Source organism: Ostrea edulis, chromosome 9, assembly GCF_947568905.1.
Source record: "Ostrea edulis chromosome 9, xbOstEdul1.1, whole genome shotgun sequence".
NCBI lineage: Eukaryota > Metazoa > Mollusca > Bivalvia > Ostreida > Ostreidae > Ostrea > Ostrea edulis.
In genome coordinates, this window is record NC_079172.1 from 67,982,008 (window position 1) to 67,996,098 (window position 14,091).

Consider the following 14,091-nt stretch of genomic DNA (forward strand, 5'->3'; position numbering starts at 1 on the left):
TTGAAAGTGTAAAGAACTCTGATGATGAGTACCTCATAACGTTTGAAGTAAATTTATAACAACTTGGGGGAAATCAAACAATTAGATTTAACAACAGACGCAGATTATTGATAATTATACTACGTCAGCTGTAGACCAAGCTAATACTCTCCCTATACCAAACGCTAACTTGTTTCCGCTGAAATTAAAAATTTTACATGTACATATAAGTGCTGATGAATTTACTGAACCCAAACACTGGATTTTCACTAAAATCTTTCGTCTTGCATAAAAAGACAAAGTTCGGTGTTTATGTGAACACGTCTTATTGTCTGTGATGTATACTATCTATAAGAAATTCATTAATTTTTGTTAATACACCCCTTGGATTTAGACCAAAAATAATAATTGTAAACATGTATGGTATGAAGGAGCGAGTTATCTCAAGAGAGGGGGCGAGTTGTCCCGAAGAGGGGGCGAGTTGTCTTAGGGGCGAGTTGTCCTGATGAAGGGGCGAGTTGTCTTGAGGGCGACTTGTCCTGATACCATCTCAACACCCACGCTAATAAAGCCAGAATTAAATCTTTGATAAAAATTCTCCTTATACGTAATTAACTAATTGTTGGAATTGTTGAAGAATAATCCCCTTGATCTCAAAATTTTATTGGACAATAAAATCCGAGCCTAAAGTCAGTCACATGCTGAAAAGCTCCAACAATCAGGTCAGGCGAGCTTTTTATTTTTCAACACAATCTCAAGACTGAGAGGAATATTCTCCCAACAACTTCCTTTAATTCAGTCATCATCTCTTAAGATATACTTGTTAAGTAACGTTTTTGCAGATGATTACAAAATATTTATGCATAATGACTTGGCTAGTTTAATGAGTGATCAGGATTATAATCTCGTCCGTGTCACTCAAACCACAAGTCTTCACAACCGCCTGACTTACTTGTCTAGTTCCTCCCTGACTTACTTGTCTAGTTCCCACCCCCTGACTTACTTGTCTAGTTCCTCCCTGATTTACTTGTCTAGTTCCTCCCTGATTTACTTGTCTAGTTTTCTCCACCCCCTGGTTTACTTGTCTAGTTTTCTCTACCCCTTTACTTACTAGTCTAGTTCCCCACCACATGACTCATTTGTCTAGTTCCCCCTGACTCACTTGTTTAGTTCCTTCTGATTTGCATCTTCACAAGCCAAGCGTTTTCGGTCCGCTTCGCTCCCCACAGGGGGAGCAAAGCGGACCGAAAACGCTTGGCTTGCTTAGATGTCTGATTTGTCTAGTTCCCCCTAATTTATGTGTCTAGTTCCCCAACCCTGACTTGTCTAGTTCTCACCCCCTGACTCACTTGTCTAGTTCCCTCTGACTTACTTGTCTAGTTCCCCCTAATGTGTCTAGTTCCCCAACCCTGACTTGCTTGTCTAGTTCCCACCTCCTGACTTACTTGGCTAGTTTTCACCACCATGACTTACTTGGCTAGTTTAATGAGGGCCATTCCTTCCATGTCCCCAACAACGTGAGCTTTCCAGAAACATTTCTTGGCTTCTTGCAATCTGTCTAGTTTTTCGTAAGATTCACCGAGCGCCATCGCCATCCTTGAGTCATTGGGTCTGAAACGTATCCAATGAACTGTCAGTAATATAGCATCACGATTACATTTCTGTATGTACCTATTGTAATATAAATGACCACACCTGTATTCTGGGTCAATGTTTCACACCTTAATTTCTCTGTATTTTGTGACAGTGATACACACCTTAGTTTCTGTGTGTACCTGTATTTCACACCTGTATTTTGGGACAGTGATACACACCTTCGTTTCTGTGTGTACCTGTATTTCACACCTGTACTTTGTGACAGTGATACACACCTTAGTTTCTGTGTGTACCTGTATTTCACACCTGTATTTTGGGACAGTGATACACACCTTCGTTTCTGTTTACCTGTAGAATCACACCTTTATTTTGGGACAGTGATACACACCTTAGTTTCTGTGCTTGCCTGTATTTCACACCTGTATTTTGTACTGTGATACACACCTTTGTTTCTGTGTGTACCTGTATTTCACACCTGTACTTTGTGACAGTGATACACACCTTAGTTTCTGTGTTTACCTGTATAATCACACCTGTACTTTGTGACAGTGATACACACCTTAGTTTCTGTGCTTGCCTGTATTTCACACCTGTATTTTGTACTGTGATACACACCTTTGTTTCTGTGTGTACCTGTATTTCACACCTGTACTTTGTGACAGTGATACACACCTTAGTTTCTGTGCTTGCCTGTATTTCACACCTGTATTTTGTACTGTGATACACACCTTTGTTTCTGTGTGTACCTGTATTTCACACCTGTACTTTGTGACAGTGATACACACCTTAGTTTCTGTGCTTGCCTGTAGTAATACAAACAGTAGAAAGGCATCTTCAGGATTTCATAGGTTTGTCCTAAACCATACCACGCACGATAGTCTCTAATGTTAATTTCTGAAAACACAAATTATGAATGAGTTTTGAAATGCAATTCTCACATGTAACCAAAATCAACAGATACAGTAACACCTGTGTTGTTATCAATCTTCCTACTTTCATATTCACTGTATAGTGCCTCAACACATGTACCTTCAATTTCACCACTATGCACAGACCCTAAATGTATTACAAGACTACATAAATCAGTCCATTTTCATTTTGCTCGACTAGAATAGTTCCATTCTCATACTAAACTCTTCAGCATTCTGTTCACAGACCATATCCAGACTAAAGCAATCCATTCTCATCTAAATCCATTTGTTCTTTATAAACCCTTTGTTCCCACATAGTCAATCAAAATTACCTTTGTGTCATTGAGTATTAGTAAACAATAAGGAACTCGGTCTTGATGGAAAAAGACTTAATAAGTGTACCAATAATCAAACAGTATCTTAAAGTACCTATTCACCTTTTTAAGGCTTCTGAGACCCCCCCCCCCCCCCCCCCCCCCCCCCCCCTCATACTAAGAACCTGTCAATAAGCCTGGATACCTTTTTTCTAATTTTTAAGCCTTTTTGAGATCTCCCCCTCCCTAATACTTAGAATCTGTCAATAAGCCTGGGTACCTTTTGCTAATTTTTAAGGCTTTTTGAGATTTCCCCCTTCTTCATACTTAGAACCTACATGTATCAATAAGCATGAATATCTTTTTACTTCTTAAGGTTTTTGACAGCAAACACATTGAGCCTATAATATCTGCATAAGTATAACATTTATGGCTTCTGAGATTTCCCCTATCCATTGCTTGTCTGTACTGAATACTTGTTACATTTATGGTTTCTGAGATTTCCCCTATCCATTGCTTGTCTGTACTGAATACTTGTTACATCTATGGTTTCTGAGATTTCCCCTACCTATTGCTTGTCTGTACCTCTCAATACTTTATGGTTTCTGAGATTTCCCCTACCTATTGCTTGTCTGTACCTCTGAATACTTGTTACATTTATGGTTTCTGAGATTTCCCCTACCTATTGCTTGTCTGTACTGAATACTTGTTACATTTATGGCTTCTGAGATTTCCCCTACCTATTGCTTGTCTGTACATCTCAATTCTTTATGGCTTCTGAGATTTCCCCTACCTATTGCTTGTCTGTACGCCTGAATGGCTGCTGTAGTGTTCTTTAACTCCATGAACTCGTGACCCATCAGAGTCCAAGCCGACAAATACCTGGGATTAAGCTTCAAAGCCCTCTGGAAATATAGCACCGCCTTCTCATGCTGCTGTCGCAGTGAATAGTAGTTACCTAAAGTATACAAACTAGGACAGTGAGTAGTAATTACCTAAAGTATAAACATCGGGCGTAGTAGATATGTCATAGTGAGTCAAACATCTGGACATAGTCGATGTGTCATAGTGAGTAATACATCAGGACATAGTCGATATGTCATAGTGAATCAAACATCAGGACATAGTTAACATGTCGTAGTGAGTCAAACATCAGGACATAGTCAATATGTCGTAGTGAGTAATACATCAGGGCATAGTCAATATGTCGTAGTGAGTAATACATCAGGGCATAGTTAATATGTGATAGCGAGTAAAACATCAGGGTGTAGTAGATATGTTGAAGTCCCCTTGGTTCCATTCTTATTATATCCCAAATAATATAAAAAACCAAGACAATAACTCTTTTGTAGAAACAATGGCTTTTATGCCAAGTTGAAAGGTTTCTTGCATGTCACATTGCCTTCATTGAGAAATGAAAACAATGAAGCGGCAAAGGTTTATTACAGAGAAAACATTGGTGAATGTAAATACAGTGGAATAACAGTATTGTTTAGGTATAGGGTAGACAGGGATCACCCACTTCACAAGTTAACATCCCCTCTCTAAAATAACAAAAGGCTTATTGGCCACACTGCTCACCTGAGTCATCTTGGCCCATATTTAAAGATTTTCCCTATATATTCGCATGTAAAACTTTGATCCCTATTGTGGCCCTAACCTAACCCCAGGGGCCATGAATTTTACACACTTGAATCTGCCACTATCTCAGAAATCTTTCATGTAAATGTAAACTTCTATGGCCCAATGGTTCTGAGAAGATTTTTAAAGATTTTCCCTACATATCTGTAGGTAAAACTTTGATCTCCTATTGTAGCCCCACCTTACCCCTGGGGGTCATGATTTTAACAAACTTGAGTCTGCACTATGTCAGGAAACTTTCATGTAAATTTCTACTTTCCTGGCCCAGTGGTTCTTGACAAGAAGATTTTCCCTATATATTTGTATGTAAAACTTTGATCCCTATTGTAGCCCCATCCTATACCCAGGGGCCATGATATGAACAAACTTGAACCTGCACTATGTCAGGAAGGTTTCAAGTAAATTTGCACTTTCTAGCTCAGCGGTTCTTGAGAGAAGATTTTCAAAGATTTTCTCTATATATTTGTATGAAAACTTTGATCCCCTATTGTGGCCCCATCCGACCCCCGGGGGCTATGATTTTCACAAACTTGAATCTTCACTTTGTAAGGAAGCTTTCATGTAAATTTGTACTTTCCTAGCCCAGTGGATCATGAGAAGATTTTTAAAGATTTTCTCTATATCTTTGTATGTAAAAATTTGATCTCCTATTGTGGCCCCATCCTACCCCCAGAGGTCATGATTTTAACAAACTTGATTCTCCACTATAACATGAAGTTTTCTTGTAAATTTCAGCTCTTCTGGCCCAGTGGTTCTTGAGAAGAAGATTTTTAAATGACCCCACTCTATTTTTGCATTTTTGTGATTATCTCCCCTTTGAAGGGGGCATGGCCTTTCAATTGAATGTACTTGAAAGCCCTTCACCCAAGGATACTTTGTGCCAAGTTTGATTGAAATTGGCCTAGTGATTCTGGAGAACAAGTCGAAAATGTGAAAAGTTTACAGACTGATGGACAGACTACAGACAACAGGCGATCAGAAAAGCTCACTTGAGCTTTCAGCTCAGGTGAGCTAAAAACCAAAACAAAACAGCTATAGTGGAACCTTTTCAATGTTACAAACTCCCTTCAATATAAAATTCAATGTAGAAACATTCTGAGACCCTTACCTATGACAACACACGTTTCTTCTCTGTATTTATCAATGTCACAACATCGATGGGCCAGATGAGCTAAATCTGCACGCATTTCCTGGTTAATGGAGAGAGAAAATCAATACACATGAAGCGAACTGTACCCACATTATATATATGTCTAGTTAATGGAGAGAGAAAATCAATACACATGAAGGGAACTGTACCCACATTATATACTAAATCTGCACGCATTTCCTGGTTAATGGAGAGAGAAAATCAATACACATGAAGGGAACTGTACCCACATTATATACTAAATCTGCACGCATTTCTTGGTTAATGGAGAGAGAAAATCAATACACATGAAGGGAACTGTACCCACATTATATATATGCAGATGATACCACGCAAGATGTTTCTGATAAATCTTTAGATGTAATTGAAAAAAATGAAAGGATGATCTTATAAATTCTATGGAATGGATTGCATAAGAACAAATTGACAATAAATTTAAAGAAAACAATGTATTTTAATAGGAACGTCACAGAAATTATCGAAATGTAGAAACCTTTGTATTAATGTTGGTGAAATTTTTATAGAAAATGTCAAATGTGCCAAACTTTTAGGTGTTTACATCGATGAATGTCTTACGTGGTCTTATCACACAGATACCTTATGTAAATAAAGTGCACCGCCACGGCACATGATACGCCCGTCACATATTGTTAACAGTATAGATTGTACCCATTCAAACATTTTTTTTTATTATCACCTTAATTAAATGTCACAGTGACCTTAAAGTAGGATGAGACACACCTTCTACCTAAGATGCATTAGTTGACCAATTTTGGTGATTCTAGGTCTAATAGTTTTCAAGTTATGAGCCAGACAAGTTTTTGCCACATATGGCCATATCTTCTTAATGAAAAGTCACAGTGACCTGGTTTTAATGTGCGACACACCTTCTACCCAAGATGTATCTACAGACAAAGTTTGATGATTCTAGGCCTTGTAGTATTTAAGTTACGGGTCGGACACGAAAAAGCTAACAGACGGACGGACATGAACGCCATACCATAATACGTCCCGTCTTAAGACAAGCATATAAAAACTTAGTCAGAAACTAGGTGTTTTAAGGAGATTGAGTACTTTTATGTCAAAGGAGGCACTACTCAAAATTTACAATACTATTGTTTTTCCTCATTTTAATTATTGTTGTACAGTATGGCAGGATACAAAGAACAAGACAAATATTGATAGGCTTTTTAAATTACAAAAGAGGGCAGCAAGGATCATTTTACATATCAAAGTACCTCATTCAGTGTCAACTTCTTGCATGCTATCAAATTTGAGATGGATGCCTTTAGTTGACTATTTTATTTATCGAAAAATTATTCTTATGTTTAAAGTTTTACATCATATGACTCCAGAGTATTTACATGTTTTTAGATTTGTGAATGAGGTAAACACAAGAAATACAAGACAGAGCTCTACAAATTTTATTTATGTTACAAGAGCCAAAACAGAATATTTTAGATCTTTTATCATTTCAGCAGCAATTTTATGGAATTTGTTACCAGATTTTATAAGAAAATGCACAACTACCACATCTTTTAAATCAGCCTATCTCAAACATTATTTTGACCCTCAATGATACTCGTGTGTTTATTGTCTCGTTTCATTTAGTTCTCATCTGTATGTATATAAATTGTGATATTTCCATGCTTTGTGATATATTATGTTCTTGATATGTATATATGTTATAGACAGGACCACAATGTAAACTAGTTTATACAACTAATTGTGCAATCCTGTATAAATAAAGGATATTATTATTATTATAGGTTATATCATTTCAGTGTATTTCTCTCCAGCCTCGTTCTGAAAATTCATGCACACCCCTGATAGATGGCAGCACCTGTACTTCACTATTGTGTCATTTTAGTGTAGTTCCTACTTCCAAAATCTGCAAGTCTATGATAGTGCTTGTATTTCTACACAAGAAAATGCACTAGGTTTATTTCAAGAAACAATCATCCCAGTCAGGTTCATAGAGAGAAAAGTGTTTTCATCGCGACTCTAGCCTCTTTGTTAACACAGTACTCAGGGCATAAAAGAATTTTCATACATGTGTATCCTTACTATAAGTATACAGAGTTGGGGCTGTTCCAGAAATGATCAAATGGGGGGATCGGGCGGCAAACGATATTTTTTTGTATGGGTGGTCGTATTTTTTCATATTTTAATTGGTCCGTGGTTGGACTGTTAAAAAAATATTTATTATGGGTGGTGGGTAGTTTCTATTGTTTTAATTTGTGCCATGTGGGTGTTGAGTTTCCAGAATATTTTTATTGTCGCTCTTGTCGTGTTGGTTACAAAACGTCGGAGGGAAAATTGAAAACGTGCTTTTGAAATCGGAAATCGGAAGTAACATAGAACTATTCGAGTTGTCGCTCTTTGCAGCGCATAACTTTCCATAACGGCACTCTTCAAATTAGAGGCGCGTTTAGTAGGGTCCCTTTGGACGTGATGGCGGCGAACTCAGTTTTGTAGATTATTACAGTTTACAGTGCATCGATTTTGGGAATATTTTGAAACCAATAGGTATTCCGTTTTCTAATAAAAATAGGCAAACCTTAGTTGATTTATACGAGGGTACCGATGCGTTATATTTATCAGTCGGTGTGATGGTGATATAGAGGCCTCCGGGCGCGGGCTCCATTAGAAGACGAACGATTCGTGGAAAAACATATCCATACCCATTTCATGATAATAGCATCGTTTGGACTCCCAATCTTTCCAACATTCCCGCCATAGATGCCTTTCATTGTTGATGTGACATCGTTTCTTCAGAACTACTGTGATACAATGTCGCACAGGCATTACCGCGTCATTGACTAGAATGTTTGTCCCGAAAACCTCGCGAGATTTGTACCGTTTTCATTTTTAAAAATATTTTTGTGGTGGGTCTGGTTAGTTTTTTTTTTTTTAGATGGGTCATTGTAAAATGAGTTTATTAATTTGATGGGTCATGGGGTAATTTTTTATTTTTTTATATAGGTGCTTGGTATATACAAAAGGTGCCTCCCGACCCCCCCATGTATTTATTTCTGGAATAGCCCTTAGAATATTCCACAACATTGAAATGGCTCCCACCTTTATGTACAGAGTGTTGGAGAAGTAGTCCATGTTTTCCAGTCGGTAAGGGTCCATCTCTGTGAGTTCTGTGAAAGCATTGACAGCCATGTCCACCTCTGGAAGAGACCAGCAAACATGAAGACAACCAGCACAACAGACAAGCAGCTGACAGACATATCACACATAATTATATCAATAAAATAGCACACATACACACAGCAACATACACACAACTAGCACTCATACAGAAAAAAACCCCAAACATACAGAAAAATAGCAAACATACACACACACCTAGCACAAATACAGAAAAATACCAAACACACAGAAAAATAGCAAACACACACACACACCTAGCACTCATACAGAAAAATAGCAAAAACACACACAACAAGCAAACATACAGAAAAATAGCAAACACACACACACCTAGTACACATACAGAAAAATAGCAAACATACAGGCAAACAGCTCATGTTTGGAGGAATTTTTTCATGTTAACATTTTGAGCCAGAGATGCAAGAATTCAGCAATAGAAGACCTCAACCGCCAAAAAACCTGCGCCGAAAATCGAATGTTTTTATAAGGGGTGGATCTGTAGCTCTCTGTGCCGTAAATCGAATGTTTTTATAAGGGGTGGATCTGTAGCTCTCTGTGCCATAAATCGAAGGTTTTTATAAGGGGTGGATCTGTAGCTCTCTGTGCCATAAATCGAAGATTTTTATAAGGGGTGGATCTGTAGCTCTGTGCCGTAAATCGAAGGTTTTTATAAGGGGCGGATCTGTAGCTCTCTGATCTGTCCCAATACTGTCCCAGACTGAGAGAGCTACAGATCTGCTTCTAATTATAACTTTTTACAGACAATATCATCAAAAATACAACACTGATTGTAATACTGTAATAACAATCTTAAACTTTGTTAAATTAATCTGATATTAAAATAAGAAATTTACAATCTTTGAACAAAAAAATTGTTGAATAGTTTGAACGAATTACTAAAGATGAAACTGTTGCACAATTTAACTGTAATGTCAATTATCCATTTTTGTCAGGTTTCTATCTTTTAGTTAAAAAAAAAACCGTACGTTCATCAGCCATGCTGTATTTCCAATTAGCTGGTATCACACATTCAGTCATGGAGTAAGTACTGACATGTAAATCACTGTTGATCTTATAAAACATGTTCTAAATTGATTTTTGTGGTGATTCTAGTGAATTCATTAGATGTTTGCTACTTGTTTTTGTAAGTAAATGGTTATTCTAGTCAATTTATTAAACGTTCGTTAGCTGTTTGTAAGTAAATGGTTATTCTAGTCAATTTATTAAATGTTCGTTAGCTGTTTGTAAGTAAATGGTTATTCTAGTCAATTTATTAAACGTTTGTTAGCTGTTTGTAAGTAAATGGTTATTCTAGTCAATTTATTAAACGTTCGTTAGCTGTTTGTAAGTAAATGGTTATTCTAGTCAATTTATTAAATGTTCGTTAGCTGTTTGTAAGTAAATGGTTATTCTAGTCAATTTATTAAACGTTCGTTAGCTGTTTGTAAGTAAATGGTTATTCTAGTCAATTTATTAAACGTTCGTTACCTATTTGTAAGTAAATGGTTATTCTAGTCAATTTATTAAACGTTCGTTACCTATTTGTAAGTAAATGGTTATTCTAGTCAATTTATTAAACGTTCGTTAGCTGTTTGTAAGTAAATGATCAATTCCACGTTCACTTGAATTTTCTCGACATTTCAAGCAAGTGATATGAAATTTATGTAATCAAATAAGATGTTTTGTATGGTTGTCTACATTTTCAACCTCATTTATTTTAGAAATGACCTCAAGTATATTTGATTGTATGCATGTTAGTCATATATCATAGTGAATTGTATTGTAAAATGGGTTTTTATATTTTGTTTCAGTTTTTACCATGAGCATTTCGGTGTGTCATAAATCTGAACTGTACTCAATGAGGCGTGGTTTATTCTGACTGCATGGTGGCAGTACATGGACAGACCTGTACTCAGTGAGGCGTGGTTTATTCTGACTGCATGGTGGCAGTGCATAGGACAACATGATTCATGGATGTCTCCTTCTACCCACCCCCCCCCCCCCCCCCCACCCCCCACCCCCCCCGACCTACCTCTCATGTTGTTGTACGCCATGGCAACCTGTGACAGGATGTAAGTACTCTTGACAAAGCCTTTGTCCATTAAGTGTTGGTAGATCTTTAAACCTTCCTCATTCAGCTGTAACTCCAGGTATATGTGCCCCAGGAAAAAGTGCTTGATCCAGTGATTAGGCAAGGACAAAGCCAACAGCTAGATGAACATATCAAAACAGTATAAACTATGAAGATTTGTTTCAACACACTAAAACTGATGTCTGCTAATGTCTCCATTTCCACAGACACAGAAGAAGAAGTTTACAGTTCCTTATTATGAACACTAGATCACTGTTCCATCTGCAAGAATACTTTCCCTTTGAAAAGCTACAATAAGTTTACTTACCGATTCCTTGTCTTTGATGAGTGTCACCAGTTCTAACCACGCCCCCCAGTGTAATGCTACAATAAGTTTACTTACAGATTCCTTGTCTTTGATGAGTGTCACCAGTTCTAACCACGCCCCCCAGTGTAATGCTACAATAAGTTTACTTACCGATTCCTTGTCTTTGATGAGTGTCACCAGTTCTAGCCACGCCCCCCAGTGTAATGGCTCAGCATTTACAGCATCCACAAAGATCTCCACGGCTTCCTTCAATAAATCCAGCTTCTTTAAAACCACACCATATCTGTGAAAAAGAAATCCCTAAGGATAGTCACTATGTGGCTACAAAATAATTTTTTTTTATCTAACAGACACAAAATCCAACTCAATAACAGATACAGAATCCAACTCAATAACAAACACAGGATCCGGCTCAATAACAGACACAGGATCCGGCTAATAACAGACACAGGATCTGGCTCAATAACAGAGGATCCGGCTTAGTAACAGACAGAGGATCCAGCTCAATAACAGATACAGAATCCGGCTCAGTAACAGATACAGGATCCAGCTCAGTAACAGATACAGAATCCCAACTCAATAATAGACACAGGATCTGGCTCAATAACACACACAGGATCTGGCTCAACAACACACATAGGATCCAGCTCAATAACAGACAAAGGATCTGGCTCAATAACAGACACAGGATCTGGCTCAATAACAGATACAAAATCCAACTCATTAAAGGACACAGGATCCGGCTTAGTAACAGATACAAAATCCAACTCAATAACAAACAGAGAATCTGGCTCAATAACACACAGAATCTGGCTCAATAACAGACACAGGATCAGACTCAAAAACAGACACAGGATCCGACTCAATAACAGACACAATTCGGCTAAATAACAGACACAGGATCCGGCTCAGTAACAGACAGAGGATCCAGCTCAATAACAGATACAGAATCCGACTCAGTAACAGATACAGAATCCAACTCAATAACAGACACAGGGTCCGGCTCAATAACACAGGATCCGGCTCAATAACAGACACAGGATCTGGCTCAATAACAGACACAGGATCTTACTTCAAAACAGATAAAGAATATGACTTAACAACAGATACAGAATCCAGCTTAATTTACTAATACAAACGGAATCCAGCTCAAATTCTCCACTTAAAAACACAACCAGAATTCTCCCTCAACTTACAGATCATTGATCTTATAGAATCTGTCTCAACATACATAATCTGTCTCAACTTGCAGATACACATATTCTGTCTCAACTTACAGATACACATATTCTGTCTCAACTTACAAATACATACATATTCTGTCTCAACTTACAAATACATACATATTCTGTCTCAACTTACAGATACACATATTCTGTCTCAACTTACAGATACACATATTCTGTCTCAATTTAAGAATCCATCCCGACTTACATATATACTTAATATATAGAATTCATTCCAATCTGTAAATGTGTACCTGGTACACAGAATGAATCCCAACTAAAAGATAAATAAACACTCACTTTACAAAATCCATCTCAATTTACATACAGTATATGGAATCCTAAACTTACAGATATAAATATGTCTCTTACTAACAGATATAAATACATCTCTTACTTACAGATATAAATAAGTCTCTTACTTACAGATATAAATAAGTCTCTTACTTACACATATAAATACATCTCTTACTTACAGATATAAATATATCTCTTACTTACAGATATAAATACATCTCTTACTTACAGATATAAATACGTCTCTTACTTACAGATATAAATATGTCTCTTACTTACACATATAAATACATCTCTTACTTACAGATATAAATACATCTCTTACTTACAGATATAAATACATCTCTTACTTACAGATATAAATAAGTCTCTTACTTACACATATAAATAAGTCTCTTACTTACAGATATAAATACATCTCTTACTTACAGATATAAATAAGTATCTTACTTACAGATATAAATACATCTCTTACTTACAGATATAAATACATCTCTTACTTACAGATATAAATACATCTCTTACTTACAGATATAAATATGTCTCTTACTTACAGATATAAATACATCTCTTACTTACAGATATAAATACATCTCTTACTTACAGATATAAATATGTCTCTACTTACAGATATAAATATATCTCTTACTTACAGATATAAATACATCTCTTACTTACAGATATAAATATGTCTCTACTTACAGATATAAATACATCTCTTACTTACAGATATAATACATCTCTTACTTACAGATATAAATATGTCTCTTACTTACAGATATAAATAAGTCTCTTACAGTACCCGCAACGTTATTCTTGACATTCCTATCGTGCTCTATCGTGCGTGTATCTTATCCTATCGTGTATCAGGTTTTCCGTTTTCTATCGTGTTTTGCGTTTATCAGGTCTATCGTGTATCGTGTTTTGCGTGTATCAGGTTTTCCGTTTATCGTGAAAATCGTTTATCGTGTAGCTTCGGAAACTATCGGGATCGTATATAAAATCTAATGAAAAAGTACGATACTTTCCGAAACCTTTATTCGTTTTGTTAAAGAAGCTATTTTTAGGAATCGAGGAAAGACGGTATATTTGAAGGAGAACATAAAGTTGTCGATTTTAAGGCAGAAGAAGATATATTTGTCTGTCCAGAGAGAGAGTGAAAATTTATCACAATTTAATTCTAAGTAGTCTGGAAAGTAGGACAGTAAACCGAGCACAGTAAATCTGAAAGCTCCTTCTGAAGTTCATAAACATTTGTTTGTCTAGAAACAGATATTTGTAATTAACACTAACAGAAAAATAGGGAGTTCCGATTTGAAAGGAAAAATCAGTAAATTACATTGTTTATCACATACATGTATATTTTAATAATGGTTCTTTTTCTTCTGATTTTTTCCCCACGTGTATGCTACTTAT

The 14,091-nt window shown here is 36.5% G+C and overlaps 1 protein-coding gene across 1 annotated transcript in view; it reads right to left on the bottom strand.

Moving 5' to 3' along the window:
- LOC125657756 (cell division cycle protein 23 homolog) overlaps window positions 1–14,091 on the bottom strand; it is a 29,657-nt gene that overhangs the window by 7,692 nt on the left and 7,874 nt on the right. Inside the window, exons 5-11 of the mRNA XM_048888516.2 lie at window positions 11,303–11,435; window positions 10,786–10,963; window positions 8,673–8,770; window positions 5,550–5,631; window positions 3,594–3,758; window positions 2,361–2,469; window positions 1,453–1,590 (exon numbers count right to left, since the gene is read on the bottom strand). Of these exons, the coding sequence (XP_048744473.2) occupies window positions 1,453–1,590; window positions 2,361–2,469; window positions 3,594–3,758; window positions 5,550–5,631; window positions 8,673–8,770; window positions 10,786–10,963; window positions 11,303–11,435 (903 nt within the window). The remainder of the gene's footprint in view (window positions 1–1,452; window positions 1,591–2,360; window positions 2,470–3,593; window positions 3,759–5,549; window positions 5,632–8,672; window positions 8,771–10,785; window positions 10,964–11,302; window positions 11,436–14,091) is intronic.